This window comes from Pelmatolapia mariae, linkage group LG20 (genome assembly GCF_036321145.2).
Source record: "Pelmatolapia mariae isolate MD_Pm_ZW linkage group LG20, Pm_UMD_F_2, whole genome shotgun sequence".
NCBI classification, from domain to species: Eukaryota; Metazoa; Chordata; class Actinopteri; order Cichliformes; family Cichlidae; genus Pelmatolapia; species Pelmatolapia mariae.
The window spans coordinates 42,291,607-42,311,095 of record NC_086244.1 but is presented as its reverse complement, the minus strand read 5'-3'; the positions used below and the strand labels follow the sequence as shown (position 1 = coordinate 42,311,095).

At 40.9% G+C, this 19,489-nt stretch overlaps 2 protein-coding genes across 7 annotated transcripts in view; one reads left to right on the top strand and one right to left on the bottom strand.

Annotated features, from left to right (window-relative positions):
• The window catches only part of igsf21b (immunoglobin superfamily, member 21b), a 44,193-nt gene extending 33,429 nt beyond the window's left edge, over window positions 1–10,764 (top strand). For 2 of the 4 annotated variants that reach the window (XM_063463756.1, XM_063463757.1), the window contains 9 exons: window positions 1,454–1,578; window positions 3,461–3,582; window positions 3,701–3,819; window positions 4,184–4,299; window positions 5,985–6,498; window positions 6,606–6,706; window positions 6,850–7,042; window positions 7,121–7,159; window positions 7,789–10,764. In XM_063463756.1, the coding sequence (XP_063319826.1) occupies window positions 1,454–1,578; window positions 3,461–3,582; window positions 3,701–3,819; window positions 4,184–4,299; window positions 5,985–6,498; window positions 6,606–6,706; window positions 6,850–7,042; window positions 7,121–7,159; window positions 7,789–7,868 (1,409 nt within the window). In that variant the 3' untranslated portion in view covers window positions 7,869–10,764. The remainder of the gene's footprint in view (window positions 1–1,453; window positions 1,579–3,460; window positions 3,583–3,700; window positions 3,820–4,183; window positions 4,300–5,984; window positions 6,499–6,605; window positions 6,707–6,849; window positions 7,043–7,120; window positions 7,160–7,788) is intronic. The other 2 variants (XM_063463758.1, XM_063463759.2) reach the window with 1 other exon arrangement.
• Window positions 10,765–17,955: 7,191 nt separating this feature from the next.
• The window catches only part of vps13d (vacuolar protein sorting 13 homolog D), a 75,696-nt gene continuing 74,162 nt past the window's right edge, over window positions 17,956–19,489 (bottom strand). For all 3 annotated transcript variants that reach the window (XM_063464834.1, XM_063464835.1, XM_063464836.1), the window contains one exon: window positions 17,956–18,892. In XM_063464834.1, coding sequence (XP_063320904.1) covers window positions 18,761–18,892 — 132 coding nt within the window. In that variant the 3' untranslated portion in view covers window positions 17,956–18,760. The remainder of the gene's footprint in view (window positions 18,893–19,489) is intronic.

The following is a 19,489-nucleotide window of genomic DNA, read 5'->3' as shown; positions in this document are numbered from 1 at the left end:
CTGGTTTCTGAGTTTTACAGCTGGGGTGGACAAGGCTAAGCATCAGGCTTTCAAATGAATTAAAAGTCTGTCTGGGTCTTTGGTTGATTAATAGGCTGGTGTGAAAAATAGCTGCCACACCGCCCCCTCGGCCTGTGCTTCGAGGTTTCTGGTAGTTAGAATGACTCGGGGGTGTTGATTCATTTAAACTAACATAATCATCCTGCTGCAACCAGGTTTCTGTAAGGCAGAGTAAATCGATTTGTTGATCAATTATTAAGTCATGTACTAACAGAGACTTGGAGGAGAGAGACCTAATATTTAATAATCCACATTTCACTGTTTTACTCTTTGGTTCAGATGTGGATACTGTATTGTTCTTTCTTTGTGATTTTTTATGTTTAAGTTGTTTATTGCTGGTTTTTGGTTTGTTTTTTGTCTGTTTGGGAGCTGACACAGTCTCTATGGAGATGGGTTTTTGGGGGGTAGCAGGAGGAGAGAAGCTGCAGAGAGGCGTGTAAGACTGCAACTCTGCTTCCTGGTCCCAACTCTGGATAGTCATATTTTGGGGGGTTTAATGGTGGCATGAGTCAGGCAGAGGTTAAACAACCTGATGAAGATCCCCTCCCAGTTGGTCCGCACAGGCTTTGACCACAGCCCCATGTCATCATGGCCAGAAAGCTCTCTTGGAGTTCACCCCTCTCAGTTGCCTCCTTACCTCATGCTCCTAAAGGGAGAGTGCTGGGTGAGAAGGAGGGGGAGGTCAGGTGACGCTGAGCGAAGAAGTTGTTGAGCTGCTCTGCTAAGTGTGAAACTGAAGGCCTCATCCTCCTCCTGTGAGCCTCCTTAGCTTGTTTGACACCCCTCCTCAGGTTGGCTCTGGCAGTGCTGTACAGAAAACTTTCCCTCAGCCGGAAGGCAGAGTTACCAGTTCCGATCAGAGCCTGTACTTCTCTCGTGATCCAAGGTTTCCAGTTAGGAAAAACTATTATATTCTCAACACAGCACTTAATGTAGAAAAGGACAGACTAAGTGAAGCTCTCCAGGTCCTGCTGTTCAAAGATGAATCAGTCTGTCAGATCAAAACAGTCCTGTAGCTGGATGAGAGCATCATCTGGCCATGTTTTAGTGACCTGGGTGCTTGGAGGGGTTTGTTTCCTGAGGATGATTTAAAAACGAATGAAGAGCAGAGAGGAGTGGTCATATTGTCTGAGGTGGGGGAGGGGTGTCACTTGATGTTACTGTGCACATGGTCCAGTGTCCTGTTGCCCCTGGTAGAGCACTTAACATGTTGGTGGAATTTGGGGAGTACAGCTTTCAAATAAATAAAGTCCTCAGCAACAACATGCCTCAGCCTTGATGTATATACAACAGAGCAGCAGTGAATAGTATAAGAAACTACAGGACTATTGACTGTGCAGAACCTTTCTATTCACTGCAGGAGTCTTGTCTTCCTCTGTTTTCTTCTTGGCAGGTTATTTAACCGTTACTACTGAATCTCTTCCTCCTGTCGTCATTGGAGATACAGTCACACTCAGGTGCAACTTCCAAACAGATGGCAGCCTGCAAGAGATTGTGTGGTTTCGGGAAAGCGAACAGGTAAAGTTAGAGCTTTGAGCTGAATGATGATCTTGCGTGTGTAATGCTGCAACAAGAGTCCTGACAGGGACTAGAAAGAGAGAGCAGTTTTCTCCAGTACTGGCTTCTCTTCATTGGCTCCCTGTTAAATCCAGAATCAAAATCCTTGTTATCACATTACAAGGTCTTGAATAATAAGGCCCCATCTTATCTTGAAGACCTAATAGTACCGCATCACCCCAACCAAACACTTGGCTCTCAGACTGAATCAGAGTCAAAATGACTTTTATTGCCAAGTTTGTGCGTGGATCTTGCTGTGGTGTTATGGTGCAAAGAAAAAGTGATACAGAAACAGAATAAAAAGTATTTACAGTATATGTAATATATACATCACTGTATAAATATTAACAATAAATACACATAAAAGAAATATATAATACCTAGTACCTACAGTTATAGAATACAAATTATAAATTAACAAATATGTAAGATTGAGTGAGGGGAGTGCAAAATGTAGATAGGAAATGATGTGCAAAGTCTTTATAGCCTGAGTAAATAACTGTGTTACTGTAACACATTTACTGAGCCATGATCTGGATGAGGAGTCACACAAAAAGAAACTATCAACTATAATTGGGAAAGAACTATTCTTATGCTGTGAGATGAGTTGGTTCTGATGGACAGCAGCCTCGTGCCAGAGGGGAGTGTCACAAATAGATGATGCCCAGGGCGTGAGGGGTCAGCAGCAATCTTCTTTGCCCATCTCAGTGTCCTGGTATGCACATCAGTGGAGGGTATGACACGCTGCAGTCTGCCTTTGTCCTTGGCAAAGGCATGGAGGAGGTGTGGAGAGATCTAGTGATGGAGGAGTTACCTCAACAGGTTATATGGTTTACTTTTGGTTCCTACAGTGTTTAAAAGTAGAATGGGAGGCAGAGCCTTCAGTTTTCAGGCCCCTGTTGCCTGTCTTGTGTTTCTATGGTGTATTGACAGTCATGTGCTTTTTGTGCCGGGGTGTTTTTTTCTGTTCTCAAACTGTTCTCCCATTAGGAGCTCAGTCTGAGTGGAGTTTTTCTCTCCTCCTCTCACCTCATGTTATGTATTTATCAGAAGTATTCTGATTCTGATTCGGATTTACAACAAGGTGCAAACACCGGTTACACTCAGCAGAAGGGCCAGATTACACTTTTCCAAAAAACAGCCTGCATAGTTCAGGGGAAAAAAATCTTTGGGCAGATATGAAATAGACAAGATAAATTTATACCAGAATCATGGGAAGAGAAAAATATGATAATGGAAAAGCAACAGCCCGTGATGTGCCAGCATGTGCCAGTGTGTTTATCTAATTTTACAGATGGATTTATTGATGTGGCTGCTATGTCAGTCTGACTTCTGAAGTGAACAGGGCTATATTTAATGCTTAGATTCAGTCAAATGATGCAAAACTGATCGGACAGTACTTCAAACTACTGATGGACAATGACCCAAAGCCAGCTGCAAAATACACCCAAGAGTTTCTCATGGCAAAGAAATGGGATATTCTTCAACCGCTGCGTTAGTCAACTAATCTCAACACAAAAACTGGAAATGCATTTTTTACTTTTTTATGTTGGGGTTGGCAAATTGCACATGTCAAGGCTGCTATAGGACTTTCAAATTGATACCATAGGCGTGTCTACTAAAACTAAAACGATTTTGAATCTCAGTGACCTCAACATGAAGGTCAGAGGTCAAGCTTTGAAATGTTGTAAAGCGATAACTCGAGACGGAAATCACATAAGATTTTGAAACTGATACCATAGGTGTATCTACTTGGAAGCTGAGGCGTGCATAAATTCATATCTATATGATCCGCCTCCTCTAGTTCAATTGATTCTAATTCTAATGTACTTCTCCCTGGCAGATTATTGAAGGCGCCAGTGCCAAGCAAAAGATTTTCAGCTATAATTCCATGTACAACACTAGCTACTCCAACATGGAGGACAACCGCAAACGGGAGGACCTAGTATACCAGTCAACAGTGCGGTGAGACTAGTACACTGAAATAGTGTTTTTGTTATGCTCTATGATAATTTTCCACAGAAAATCTGAGTTGTTAAGAAAAATCATCCTTTGTTATTCTTGTAACTCTGTGCATGAACAGACTTCCAGAAGTTCACATGGAGGATGATGGCCTGTATGAGTGCCATGTAGGGATTTATGACAGAAATTCCAGAGACAAAGTTATTCTAGCCTCTAGCAGTATCACCCTCACTGTCATAGGTATGTATTCCTACTGATGTTGTCCCATGAACATCTCTGGCTGTATCAGTGGTTTTCTCTTGGCACCATGCATATCTTTTACTAAATTCTGTAGTAATTTATGGAAGTATTGTAAAGTATTTCATTATAGCTATAGTTTGATTATCATTTGCCATTGGTGTATATTTTGCAGGAAGAATTCATTACACTGGGGTAATAAGATGTAAAAATAGTAAAAAAAAACAAACATTATTGTAATGTTTTGAAATTTTTGCTCTTTAAGGTCTTTGCACTCCAGTGTCAGCTCAGCTCCATTAAACACACCTTCAATGAAATGAATGCACCTTTCTCTTTGACTGCCTTGGTCATTGTATTTTCTCTCCAGTACCTCCAAAGTCTATCTCTGTGGTGGTGGCCAACAGCCCAGCTCCATTCAGCCGTTACGAGGCTCAAAACTTCACTCTGGTTTGCATTGTTACAGGAGCAAAACCAGCTCCCATGGTGAGATGGAGAATTTTTATGTCTTTATCTCTCTTGAAAGATTTGGTATTTGCATCACTGCTAAGTATGTGAGGAAGGATAACTTAATTGTTGATCATCAGCCTATTTATGAATATGGAAACAACTCAAATATTTTCCTGATAGAGTTGAAAACTGTGCTCTTTCTTTCACTGCGAGATTAATTTAGTGTGCACTGCTGGATTTGGTTGGTGCTCACATAAAAAGAGCAATAACCCCTACTTGATGCACCCTACAGCAGTTGGAAATTTGGAAACAAAAAAGCTATTTAAAACTGTGTTCTGTACCCTGGATGACCTCTTTTGAACATTGGAATTGGGAATTAATTGCATTGGGAATTAATATCGGAGAATATTATGTGGCTGTAAGCAGGAAAACTCCAACAATCAGCAGTGCAGTGACAGCTCCTTTATTTACAGTATGCTTTCGTGTTTTCCACTTATGCAGCCAGCTTTCCAGTTCCTCATCGGCTGCTCAGTATTCTTCACTTCAGCTGCTCCTCAAAGGTTATTTTTGTTTAACCGAGAAAATGATAAGACAATGCAAAAATCACTATGGGCACTCGACTATGCAATGAAAAAGATAAACACAGCAGCTTCCTACTGACTTGTCTGGAAGTACAGCAACATGTACATTGCAGCTACATTGTTTTTCATTGTGGGTTATTTCATTGCCTCAACAGAATTAGAGGCAATGTCATTTTAGAAACATAATTCTGGCTACCCTCCCTCCCTCCCTCCCTCCCTCCCTCCCTCTTGCCCTCAGCAGAGATAGTTTCAGCCCTATCCCAGGCAGTGACCCTGAACTAGATAAGCAGAAGAAAATAGATGGATACAATTCTTGCTGAAAATGCCACTACAAAATAAAAAAGCAATAGAGCAAGAACAATGCAGACCCATCTTACAGCAAAATGCAAAAGCTCTTATGTACGCTGAAAGGATGATTAGATTTTGTTATTCACCCTGTTCCTGTTTCATTTTCCCCCTTCTGCACTGTAAGCCATGTCTCACAGCCCTGTTTGGATGCCTAAACCTAAATGACTAAAAACAAAGATAAATCTAAACATGTTGCCACACGGGGCACAAATCCTGTATGTAAAGTTGTCTTAGCACTACCAACCCCTGAGAAGTGTCTGCTATCAGTGAAGACAACAGGAGCAAGTGCAACTGCCAATAACCTTGATAATGTCCAAGTTGGTGTCTACATCAGAGACTTGTAAAAATTACAACCTGACGACTATTTGATTTCTCCTGGTTGCTGCTTAGCCGTAAAAGGCTGATGAGTTATTATTATCTACTGGGCGGGTGGGAAAACAGGCGGCATGGACTTCCAAATTAATTAATAGCACAGGTGCAAATACTAAAAATCTTGGATGCATTTGAATCTCAGTGACCTCAACTTCAAGGTCAAGGTCAAAGGTCAACTTTTCTGAAAATCACCTGGAAGATTTCAGATTTAAACCATAGATCTATGGAGGAGGAGCCTGAAGGGTAGCACTGGTGGCTGCCAGCATTTTTAAAAATTTTACAGCTGTGGATGAGACTCACATTTCTGCGCTATCCTACTAACTTTAACAAGCACAATGGAATACTCCAGCTGAACTTGGCTTATGATTAAATGTCTTCAAAATGCCTAGTGAGCTAAGTTTTTCTCTCTCTGCTGTTTAGGTATACTTCAAGAGAGATGGTGAGCTTATTGATGTTGTGCCAACAGCCCAGCAACAGTCTTTTTCAGGAGTTCAAAGTAAGAGCCCAGGTCACAAAAAGAGCTGGACTATGAACCAGGCAGGGCTTTGGAGTACCCAGGTGTTGACCAGTCGAGATGTTGATGACACCAAACTCCAGAAGACCCTGCTGGAGCAAGAGGAGAAGCAGGCCAGGCTAGACCATAATGGACCTGTTGACTCTCAGGGCCAAGAAGAAGAGTCTGAACTGAATCCTGAGGAAACCACTGAGATTATCCCTGAGACAATAGTGAGCAGGGAATTTCCCCGCTGGGTTCAGACTACTGACCCTCTCTATTACTTCTATCACCGGCAGCAGGCAGCAGGCGATGGCACCATGGAGGTTAGAGCCATGCTAACCTGGAGCCTCAACCCCCAGCTTGACAATGAGGCTCTATTCAGCTGTGAGGTCAACCACCCAGCTCTATCCATGCCCATGCAAGCTGAGGTCACATTGGGTGAGTCATTCACTAACTGGCTGAGCTAACATGCAAACAGAGTTGTTTTTAAATCCAGTCACATGTGTTCAGTGTCCAGGATGTTATTTTTACATTTTTCCTCTTAGCTGCTCCCAGAGGACCTAAGCTGTCCATGAGTCCCAGTAAAGCCAAAGTGGGAGATACAGTGCGAATCACTGTCCAGGGCTTCCAGCTGGGACCTTCTGCAGTGAGTATTCAACACTGAGACTCTAAAAATCATTGTGAAGTTTAAAAATCTGGACTTGTAGTACTTCTGTTGGATAGCTGTGACAGTTTCACTGGCATAAAATTCAAAATGCTTCTCATGCTCACACATCTGTGTGTCCACAGAGTGAAGTCTTCCCTGAGCCAATGTTCACTTGGACCAAGGTTGGAGGGGATCTGCTCGATGGCAGAGCAGTCCATAACGGAAGGGAACTCATCCTGGAGAGAGTCCCTGCTGAGCTCAATGGCTCCATGTTTCGCTGCACAGCCCAGAATCCTCTGGGCTCCACGGATACCCACACCCGCCTGATCGTGTTTGGTGAGTTGCTTGTGCAGGGTTTAGTTCTGATCAGTCAATGCTTTCGGTCTTCTCAAAGCGAATCTTGTGTTTTTACAGACAACCCAAGACTGAAGAGAGGAAAAGAACATTACATTGGTACGTCAGTTTCGGTACAGCTACAACTGTGACGGTGGCAACTTTGCATGAGTCTAAAAGAAAAACAAGAAGTATAAAAAGAGAGTGACCTCGAGGTGTGGGTTTTTTGGGAGTTCCCAGCACATTTTAATAACTACACATAATCTGATTACCTCCAGGAGGTAGGGCAGGTCATCTGCTACTCAAAGGTCGGTGGTTCAGTCGCTGGCTCTTCCAGTCCACAGTGCCCTGAGTGAAGATACTGGATCCCAAATTGCAAATTCATGATAGAAAGCAGTTAAAGGCATTGAATTAAGTGATGAATCAATGTGTCAAAAGTATTTAAAGTACAAGGTTTATTTTTGAAACTGTAGTTTTTATTTATTTATATAGTATTTATGCACCAGGTGTGTAGTTAGAAGAAAGCACAGTGTGTTTGTCAGTGTGACACTTTGATGTATTTGTGATCATTTTCAAACTTTGGAGTTCTGCGCACACACGCACACGCACACACACACACACACACACACACACTTGCGTACTGGATTGATAGATAACAGGACAAACTGGCTGGTTGACAGTACAAATACAACATGCTTGGGTAGGAGGTTTTTACATCAGCATTTGAATTTTGTCTTGTTTGTGTGCAGCCATCAACACAGCAGTCGGTCGGCACGCCTTCGCATTATCCACCATTCTACTGCTGAGATTCACCTGTGAGCTGACGTGACCCGAAGCTCTGCTCTGCTGCTAAACACACTACCCAACTTCCTGAGGCACCATCAGTGACCCCTGAAAGTAGTTAAACCTCCAACCAGTCCTTCTGCTTGAGCACCTAGGAGGAAGGACTCATTCTCATTCTGCATTAGACACAGAATGAAGTTTCTGAGGCAATTTACATGTAATGTTGGGAATACTTGAGATTTACCACTACCATAGGGATAATAGTAGATAGATTGTAAGTTGGCCAGTCAGCATTATCAGCTGCCGGGATTTTGATTCATAACATCACTCCGGCTGCCAGATTTATGTAAAAAAACAAAAACAAAAAACAACAACCCAGGCCAACTCAAAGACACATCAAATATTGATTAGTTAGGGCTATTATTCAAAAAGATCTAGTGAACAAATTCTCTAGAAATCATCAAATCTGGACAGCTTTCATGTTCTTACATAAAATAGCTGATGTTTTGGGGGTCTGATTGTTCCTTCTAGTGATGGGATTTCCAGCTCTTTTTAGAGAACCGGATCTTTCGGCTCGGCTCCCTAAAAAGAGCCGGCTCTTTCAGCTCCGAACCGGCTCTTCAGGTTGTTTTGTTGCTTTAATTAATTTATTATTAACAATAACATAAAATTATGCACGTACAAACTCCAAAACACATTTCTAGCGTTAACTGAACTTCCAAAACAGAGCTACCTAGATCACTTAAATTACACAATTGAAAGCATATGTGTATTGTTTGTGTATTGATACACAAGCACTCATATATATTCAAATAATAAAAAAAAAAGTTCATTTACCTGTTACTACCACGCACCAAATCCGGTCGTTGGCACTTCCTGGCTTGTGTAGCCACTAGGTAACAAAAGCTCAACACTGCCCCCTAGCATCCTGGAGCACTTCAGTTGTGTTTTGTACGTGTTTTGGAGTTTTTACGTGTTTTAGAGTTTGTACGTGCTTTGTCTCTAGGGGCCACCGTAAATATACTTTTATTTATTCAGTCCACATAAAATGTAATAAATAAATCATATAATACAAAAACCAACTATTTACATTTCAACTTTTAACTATTTAAATTTTCAGCTTTTTCCTTTTAAACAAATTTAAAGTGAAACAACACAAAACACTGCAAACCACAACACAATTAAATATAAATTAAAATATGAAAACAAAAAGAAGATGCACATTCTCTGTCATATGGGCCTGCATGAATAAACTTTCTGAATCCTTTATCATCCGCAACTGAAAATAGTTGTGGATGATTACTATACCTTTCTATAACAAGTTCTCACTCCCAAAGCGTAACATTTTACGCTAGGTGACAAATCGTCCACTCTCCTACTTGACGACATCGGAAAACTGAGGACATATGAGGACATATGAGAACCGTTTGGACTCAATCTACACATGTTTGCTCTTTTCCTTAAAGTCGCTTGGGAAAACACTATTTCACGTCATTAAAGTGCTGGTTAAGGTTAGGAATAAGGTTATGGTTAGGCTTAGGGATAAGGCTAGGTTTAGGGCTGCAATACAGGGCTGGAACGTCTATTACCGCGGGAGCGTAATTCCACTGGATTTCATCCATAACCCGGCGCGTACCATAACAACGCGGAAGGTCACCTTTCGCGTTCCTCAGGAACGCCGCGGGACGTGACAAAACGTCGGGATGTTACACCTCGGGAGTGAGAACGGGCCCCTTTCTAATGTGACGTTGTTGTCCCTGGCTCTCTTTCTCTCTCTCTCCCTCCCGCTCTGTTCCTGTGCTACTGCGAGTGTAACTACCGCCCCTCCCCCCTCTGCCCAGCGCAAAGCACAAGGCTCGCGTGCGGAGTGAAGCAGAAAAAAAGTGCGAGAGAGAGGGTGAGAGAAAGAAAAAAAAAAAACCACGGCTCGGGATAAGGAGCCGGCACGCGTCATTCACGTCAAAGATCCGGCTCTAAGAGCCATTTCGTTCACTACCGACACATCACTAGTTCCTTCCTAGTCTGTTCAGTTTCTAAAAGCCATAACAAAACCTGTCATGTCAGAAATTACTCATTTAATTTTTTAATTGTATTTAATCTGGATTAAAATATTATGTATAGAAATTGAAGTTGGATAACTTGCTTCCCACTTCCCATTAAAAACTTGTAACTTGTAACAATGTAAAACTAACAATTCTCCACTAAAGTCTTATGGATGTCTAAGCATCAGTATTGTGAGTTTATTGCAGGTAGAGATATTCTTTTCTTAGCTCAGGTGTGGATATTTAAATAAAATATATTTAATCAGTGAAAACACTCTTGACCCTTCACTGTAAACCCGAAAAGTTAGCAGAACTTAAGGCAATCGGTTGAATTGGGTTTTTCGAGTTGATGAACTAAAAAGTTATCAGAACTTCAACATTTTGATTACATTTGACATGTACCCTTTGACCAAAATAAAACTAAAATGTTTAATAATTAAATTCAAAAATATTCAATAAATAGTATTTCGTTTTCAGTTATTTTGTATTTTTTTTTTATTAAGGTTTATATGTTGTGTTGTGTTTTTGTTTGTTTTTTTTGTTTTTTTTTAACTATGGACATGTCTGTCAATAAAGATTGATTGACTGAATTATGTCTATCATGGGAATAAGTTGACATGACTTAAAAGGAACGGGTACAACAGAGTCACTCAGTATTGTTCACTTTTACACCAACTTTGCAAACTGAAAAACATGTCACACAAAACGTAAAAAAACCCTTAAATCAACAGATTCAGAATATCTGAATAACATTTTATTAATTATGCTTTAAGCTGCTGAAACTGTAAAATTCTACAATGTACATATATTATACCATTGTCCTGGTTCTGTTATTTTTCAATACTTGCTTGGTTAAGATTCATATTCAAAACATCATAAAACAAAACAAAAACTGAAATAAACGACTAAAAATAAAAGAAGATACTGTGCTGTGATATAGTGATTCAGACTTCCTCGAGTCTCTAAGTTGGACGGCAGTTTACCAAACTAGTGAATGAATACAGTGTTGTTCAGAGTCCCTTGGTATAATTGTAGTAATAGATGAAGTGCATAGATCACTCCAACTATTACCAAGAAGTTCATCAGCATTTGTGGAAGGAGACCTCCACAAAGTCACTTTGAAAGATGACAGACCGCGGCAGCATCTCAGATTTGGGTGTCATCACAAGCAAATCTACTAATTCACAAGATGACAAATCATCTCCCCAACTCGTCATCATCTTCACCAGAAAGGTAGTTTGTACAATTGTTTTAGAAGAAGAAGAAGACGAATTCTGGATTGCTGCTACATTTTTTTAAACTGAGCAAACGTGCAGGAAAATATTCCTCTCAAAATTTCAGCCATTTCTGTACATATTACTTATATTACTCCTTTCAGCAGTTCAGAATTTTTCATTAAGTCCCCCTCCTTAAATTTGAAAGGTTATACTTTGTATTCGATTATACTCCCATTTATTTCTATTGAGAGCTAGATTTTCTTAGTGTATAGTGTACAGGTCATCATGTTAAGATGGGGTTTGATTATTTAAGACCTTGTATGTGAGGAGCAGGATTTTGAATTCAATACTTGATTTAACAGGGAGCCAATGAAGGGAAGCCAATACAGGAGAAATCTGCTCTCTCTTTCTAGTCCCTGTCATTGTGTGGTTTCGGGAAAGCGAACAGGTAAAGTTAGAGCTTTGAGCTGAATGATGATCTTGCGTGTGTAATGCTGCAACAAGAGTCCTGACAGGGACTAGAAAGAGAGAGCAGATTTCTCCTGTATTGGCTTCCCTTCATTGGCACAATCAATGTGATCTGTGACACCAATTTGTCTTTCAAAAACGGCATTATTGATTTATTGAAGGAGTCACTCTCATGACTCATTGAGTGATGCCATTGACTGCACAGTCCCTGGCATGCAATCTGCATATGTCACAGTTTGAGATTGCCTTGGAAACCTTACTGGGCAGGTACTAAGAAATACCTGTTACCAGGTACTATCAGCTAACGGAAAACCCTATAGACCGAGCTGAGTCAAGTTAAGCCAAGCCAGGTAGGTGCTAGTGGAAAAGGGCTATCGGAGCTCACAAGGTCTGATTAAAATTGAGGCCATTCAATTTCACTGTGAAGAAGTTAAACTACATATGTCAAGGTCTCATAATGGTTTCACCTGAAACCTCTGCTGATAATTACCCACGCCTTTTTTCACACCTTGGCTCATGTGATATGTTTCATTGTTGTCCAACGACCCTGGTAAAGACAACCCTCTCTGGGGTTTAAACAACTGGGACTCTCCACCATTGAGTGATGCCATTGACTGCACAGTCCCTGCCATGTAATCTGTATATGTCACATTTTGAGAGTGACTTGGAAACCTTACTGAGCAGGTCCAAAAAATACCTGTTACCACTTACTACCGCTTAATGGAAACTCTAAAGACTGAGCTGAGTCAAGTTAAGCCAAGCCAGGTAGGTGCTGGAGTGACACTGAAAAACTAAGCATTTATTACTTCCAGGCTGGACTACTGTAATTCATTATTATCAGGATGTCCTAAAAACTCCCTGAAAAGCCTTCAGTTAATCCAAAATATTGCAGTAAGAGTCCTGACAGGGACCAGAAACAGAGCGCTTATTCCTCACATGCTGCCTTCTCTCCTTGGCTCCCTGTTAAATCCAGTGTTGATCCTTTTCCTTACATACAAGCTCTGGGACGCATTTTTTTCGAAACAGTTGTGGCTTTCAAATTCCAAAAACACACAGAGCGAAAAATTGGTACACCAATGGCCCATTTAGGCCTGTTTACAACTACAGGCTAGTGGTCACTTTTTCACATGCTGGACAGGGAGGGACGCTGGTTTGAGCTGTACATCCATACAGCAGGAAGGCTGTATGGATGTACAGTTACATTTTTTTAGTTATATTATTTTGGGCCTTTCTTGCCACAGTTTAGTCTTCACCATGTGAAATGCATGCTCAGTTGGGTTAAGATCAACTCCTGGGTTGCTTTGGCTTTATGTTTAGGGTCATTGTTTTTCTGTATCTCGAAACGCTGTCCAATCAATTTGACTCCATTTAGCTGGATTTGAGCAGAGACTGTCTCTGAACACCTCGGAATTCATTCATCTGCTTCTGTTCTGTGTCACATCATCAAGAAACACTACTACAGGGGAAAGGGTAACATCTCTTGGGTCTAGGTGCCGTTTCCCCCTCTGGGGGCGAGGGTACCTGGACCCGGGGTATAGAGTATGTTTGGGGAGTGTGATTGTGTGTACAATGTCCATTTGTGTCTATCTTTATGTTGGGTGAGTGCTGAGTGTTTGTATATGTGTGCATGAGGGTGGGAATGCATGTTTGTGTCTGTGTGTGCCTGTTTGTCTGTGTCTATATGTCAGGTCGGGTCTTAGACTCCACCCCTCTGGGAACTCCCAGGCCCTCCAAAGTGTGGAGGCCTATCTCCCCCCACCACACTCCCTGCCGGTGACTGATGCCCTCAGGGGTCGGTGCGTTGGTGGTTCTTGGTGTCCGGGGCTGGGCACTCAGGTATGCACCAGCTCACTCCCGGTGGATACTTGGCGGGGCCTGGCGCCTGTTGCTCGGTCAGGCCTCTTCCGGGGCAAAGGGGGCCCTCGGGCCTCCGGCCTCTGGACCTGCGGCTCGGTTCACTCTGGCACAGCTGGCTGCCGGCAGAGCCGGCGGGCACGCCAGTGCAGCCCCCTCTGGCTTCTGCTCTGTGGCTACTGGGTGACCCCTCATCTGGGGATCTCCTCAGCTCTTCCCAGGAGGGTGGCACGGATGCCCCTCCGGTGGTCCTCCTTGGGCTCTTGCACTCTGGGGCCTCTGGATGTCTGGAGCCTGGATCTCCTCCATACCTGCTTCATGCCCTGGGGGACGGGGCTATGGCCCTCTACACCCTCTAGCAGACCGTTACATGGGGAAACCTTTTGAATACAAGCGCGCTGATCCACACAGGTGTGCACACGGGTGTTCACTGTTCATAGACATAAACTACACCTTTCTTGGCTGCTACTTCAAAGCACATTGTGCGCTGTCTGTCCTGCGTGCTGCACAACAACATTCAATATTTAGTATTTACTGCTGTTTACACTTAGCTAGATTAACATGATGGTGTTGTGTTTAGTATGTTGCTTTGTTTTTTTGTTGTTGCTCGTTTTCTCTTCTTTTTCTCTCAACAGGTGATCCAGGAGATTTCTTTTTCTTCTTCTTTCTCTTTTTAAGTGCCCTTTCTCACTGTCCCTCTTCCCCTCTGTTTTTCTTTTCCTTCATCTTTCTTTCTCCCTTTCCTATCCCCCAGTCATGTCTGTCCCATCTGTAACAACTGAAAAAAAAAAAATAATAATAATAACAACAAAGGTCGATCAAATGGACCAATACGGCAAGGCCGTGATGATCCACTTGGTAAAGTAAATCCATTGGGTATCCTTGTTGGTCTTCAGACAACAATTCTGACGACTAAAGAACCAAATGGGACAGGCAAAAAAAAAGAAACACTACTGTCCCAGTGCCACTTGCAGCCATATATGTAGACTTGGATATCTATGCGCCTACCTCCTGGAGAGTGTTGTTCACTTGGTTGGCTCTTTTGAAGGGGGTTCTCTTCACCATAGAAATGATTGTATGATGATCCACCATTGGTGTCTTCCTTGGACGTCAAGGTTTTGTTTGTGCTGCTGAGTTTACCAGTGCTTTCTTTCTTTCTCAGGATCTGCCAGTCTGTAGATTTTGCTGCTCCTACTATTGTAGCAATTTCTTGGATTGTTTTTTTTTCTTTTCTGTTTTTGCAGCTTGTTTCACCTGCAGGGAGAGCTCCTTTGACCGCTGGTTAACTTTTCACATAAATATCTTCCAAATACAAGCACCACAACTCAAATCAATTCCAAGACTTTTATCTATTTATTGAAAGTGATATAACAAAGGATTGTCCACACGTGCCCATGAAATAGCCTTTGAGTCGATTGTCTAATTTCTTTTGGTCCCCTTAAAAAAATAGGGTGGGACATGCTAATGAGCTGAAACTCGTAAACCATTCCTCCAATTTGAATGTGGATACCCCCAAATGAAACCTGAGAGTCGACACATGATGACCATGTCCATAATATAACTATAATTGGAATGTGTTTCAGTAAACAGGTAAAAAAATAAACAAAAAAAAATTGTGTCCATACACAAAAGGTGATAAAGGGAAATCACTGCAGTGTGTTGCCGACCAAACAAAGAACAAAGAAATAATTTCCCCCAGGGATCAATAAAGTATTCTGATTCTGATTCTGAAAGTGAATGAATGTGACGGACTGAACAGTTATTCTTGGTGTGTGAATTGTGTTTCCAGGTGTGTGAAAAAGATGCAGCAGGAAATAAGAATCAGCAATTGATAACAGAAGGAGATCCTGGGAATGCTGAACTACTTTCATATTAAAGGGCCCAGACCACGACCCCTCCATCACTATGCTAGCAGTTGGTATAGCTTGCTGTGGCATTGTGGGTTATGGGCAAATATCTCCACTATGGGTTTTCAAACAAGACATACTTTCAGTCTAATTGCACTGCCATCAACGTAAATATGATACTTGATTGTTACTTAAGTGCATTTGATAATCAGCACCTGGCTGGACAGCTAACGTTGGCTGTAGGTCAGGAGGTAGAGTCCATCTACTAATTGGAAGGTTGGTGGTTTGATCTGTGGCTGCTCCAGTCTGCACGCTGTCAGATTCATTTTATGAGATGAAAGACAAATATGCCCGAAGTACATTTTCTTAAATTTATTAAGCAGTTAAAAGGTTCAAGTTAAAAACACCATGCCTCTTAGGTTGTTCAGGAGACCCAGAGTTGTTTTCTTGTAGGTATCACAACCCAACACCCACACTGGAAAGATATCATTTGAATCTGTGAGATTAGATAAAACATAAATGTGTTATGAGTTTATTTGAAATATAAAGTAATGAGGTTTATAAGCATTAAACATAAAAAATATATTCTAACAATGCCCAAGCATCTGTGGAAAAGACACTGATACCCATAGTTGCTCTCTGATCACTGGAATGTGTAGAAAAGTAGAATAGAAAAGTGATATATAAGAACCAGTCCATTTTCCATTTATTTGCCTAAATAAGGCTTTACTTAATTGTTTCACACTACTTCTACATTTGGATTTACTATACCTGTTAAGGACCAGATGTTTTTTAAACATAAAAATCTGTCAACAAGAGTCTACTTGTACTGTCGTTTATACACATTTTAAAATGAAAATTAAAAAAACATCAAAATAAGTTTTTATGTAAACATTAATGCACTGCCACTTTGGGAGCATCCATATAGTGTTTGCTGATTTGTCATCGTTTTCATATTCTGAGGAGCTTTGGGCTGCTTTCACTGAGCATATTTATCTATATCTGTTTTGTTTTTTGTTCAAGTAGTTGGTGGATGCTGAGGTCTTGCTTTGGATTATTTACCTGTTGACTGGCATCTCCTTCCAGTACCGTGTTGGAGGGCCCAGTCTTTTTTCACTTTGATGGTTGACAGCTGCACATTTCCACCCGTAATAACTGCCACTCCACGTTTCCGGTCCTTTCACTGTTGGAAGTAAGGCTCGACTCTTTAGTGTTGAACCACCACTTTCTCAGCATCAGTTACATGCTCCTGCAGCTCTTCTCCAGTAACATTGTCTGTTTTACTTTTTTGCCCAGCAAAAGTCATCACTGAAAAAGTTACAAATAATCACATCCCGTCCTGTTCATTCCCACTGTCACAGAGTGCTGCCCATTGGAAGGTCATCTGATTGTTGCGGTTTCCTCTCTAATATTGTAGGGCTAAAGTGCTGTAAATTGGTGCTATATAAATGAAACACAAGTTGCACAAAGTTTGAGCTTGACAGTGGAGGAATAGAGTATCAATTAGAGTTTTCAGAAGAAAGAAAATGAATAAACTGCTGTCCAGTGATATAATGTATAAGGTTTAAATGTTAAACTACAAAAATACCTTAAATGTACATTAACTGTTATGAAGCTGACCCCAACTTTAGGTGGAATTTACTTAAAATGAGGTAGTAAAGACTAATATCAGTTTTTTAGGGATTTAATTTAACGTATAGATTATGTGTGTAATTTTTGTTTATATCATTATACCTTTATATACAAACGTTATGTAAAAGAAAGAAACCCTCAACTGCATATGAGTAAATAGATTAAATGTGGACTATTAAACATTAAGTGAACTTGATTAGAGCAGGCAGAATGCAATAGTTAAAATGAATCAATAATACTAACTCTCAGAATCCTTGAAGCACAGGCAGAGGAGGAAGAGGAGTGACAGCAGCAGTAATCTTTCTTGCCAGCTGACTGTCTAATTTCAGGGTTTTGCAACCCCTCAGCTGTGGCTCTGATAATAAAAAGAAAAACAAAACTATATAGGGAAAAAACACTGAGATTGTAGACTTGGCCAGCTCTTTCTTCCACCTTTTTGGTCTTGGTTTTCCTGAGACATGACAGTAGTGGCCCCTGTGTACCAAACAAAGTTTTGAAACCATTTCTTGTAATCTTTTTTAACCATACAAAAACCTGGAATTTTAACAGGGGTGACTGCAATTTCTACATGTGCTATACATCACTACGACATTTAATCATTAGTAATTATGTTTACTGGAATTATAAAATTATTATTCAACTGACTCTTTCTCCCATAGTGTGCCTGTCTCCCATTGTACCGTCTCATTCTGCTTTCTTCTTTCCCTCGCCCCCAAACGGTTGGGAGTTTTTCCTTCCCACTGTCGCCAGTTGCTTGGTCACAGGGCAGAGGGTCATGTGACTGTTTCTTACTAAAATTGTTTGTAGCCAACAATATAAAGCACCTTGAGGCAATAGTTGTGATTTGGTAAAATATAAATTAAATACAGTATTCAGTCTAGTTACTTTTATCCATCTCTCCAAAAAGTTTTGATGAATGATTACTGATACTGCTTAAAGATATTGAGAAAATCGATTTAAAATATATCTGATTCTGGATTCATTCAAGTAAAGACCACTGGACAAGCAAGAAGTCAACAATGGAAATGTGTGTTTTGAATGAGTCGGAAAATAATGCGAGTGAGTACAGTGAGTACTGCAATCTGGTGCTTTATTTGAAGTAGTGTCTATTTAAATCTTACCATTTTAACAGGATCACAGACTGAGTGTGTCATCTCTCTGACAGGCCTGTGCTAACGCACGTGCACGCACACCTGCAAACAGTGGCTTCCTATCGTATGGGGCTGCTCAGAGTAAAAGGTAAAAAGGAAGCCCTCACTTTGCTTTAAAGTTTGGTTAGAAGTCTCATTATGAGGTCATTAAAAAAGGGTAGCTAAATAAAATTAGACACATTAGATTTATGATTGTAAAAAGCAGTGTAGGCGATGACGGACACTCCAGTGTGTATAATTGAAAGGTTGAGGGGGCTGCATGTCCCACCCCAATGTCAGTGCAAATCAATGTCCCCATCTCTAATAGACTCTTACACAAAATACATTTGTAAAGGCAGTTTGTTACATAATCCACTTTTGTTGTGACTTTCTATATTTCATCATAATAGAGTATGTACAACAATTTATACTCTTGGTATGCAGCTCTATTTACATTTAAGTCTAGTCACAAATATATAGAACTGCTGTAGAATGTGTACAACTACAGCCATAGAAGTCATAAATGCAGTACAAGGGCTTTCTACATATACACAGTGAAAAGAACACTGCAGTGCAAGTTTTATTTTTTTCTATCCTGTACATGTCTGTGCTTTCTGAAACATCAGGTCACGTATCTGTACCCAGTACCCTTTACTGCTGTTTGTCAAAACAGATTAAAAAAACTGTTATCTGCAAAAATCAATTAAATGCCCCACAATCCTGCAGACACCATCTCCAAAAGTCCTGATCAGGATTCAAGCAGTAAGCAGTCCTCATTCTCAGTGGAAGGAAGCATGAGCTGTTGCTCGTAGTACAGACTCTTGGCGTAGTTGATTTCTTGAGATATTTTGATGGCGAGGCTCTCGCTTTTCACATGGACCTACGGAAGGAGCGTCAAAGAATGAAAACACTGAAGTTGGGAAGAGACAGAACAATTTGAATGAAAACTGGTCCTATAAGCCACCAGTCACTGAAATTGGAGAACTAAATTGGACAACTTCTTACAATTTAAAATGACATGGATTTTAAAAATTCGGCTGAAGTGTATCTCATTATCTGATTGAAAAATAATCCTAGTCCATGAAGGTTCGGGATTAAAGAAAGTTATTTTGGTCTTCTAACCCACAACTTGACCTTGGTTGTTCAAGTTTCCTGCAATGTTATCATCACATTATGTAGGAGGAGAGTACTTCTAAGACCTTGAATTTTGTATCTGCAGGCTTCCCCAAACCATTATTGTAAAGTGTCAAACTCCAGTCCTAGGGGGCTGGTGTCCCTAAACGTTTACTTCTTTTTGCTGCAACACACCTGAATAACATGAGTAGGTCAACACTCTATAGACTTGACTGCATGCTGACAGCTCTGAAGCCCATGGCTGTCTGCCCAGAGTCAGCTGCCATAAGAATATCATCTGTGATTTTGACCAGGGCTGTCTCACTACTGTGAAGTGACCAAAAACCAGAGTAAAAATGCTCAA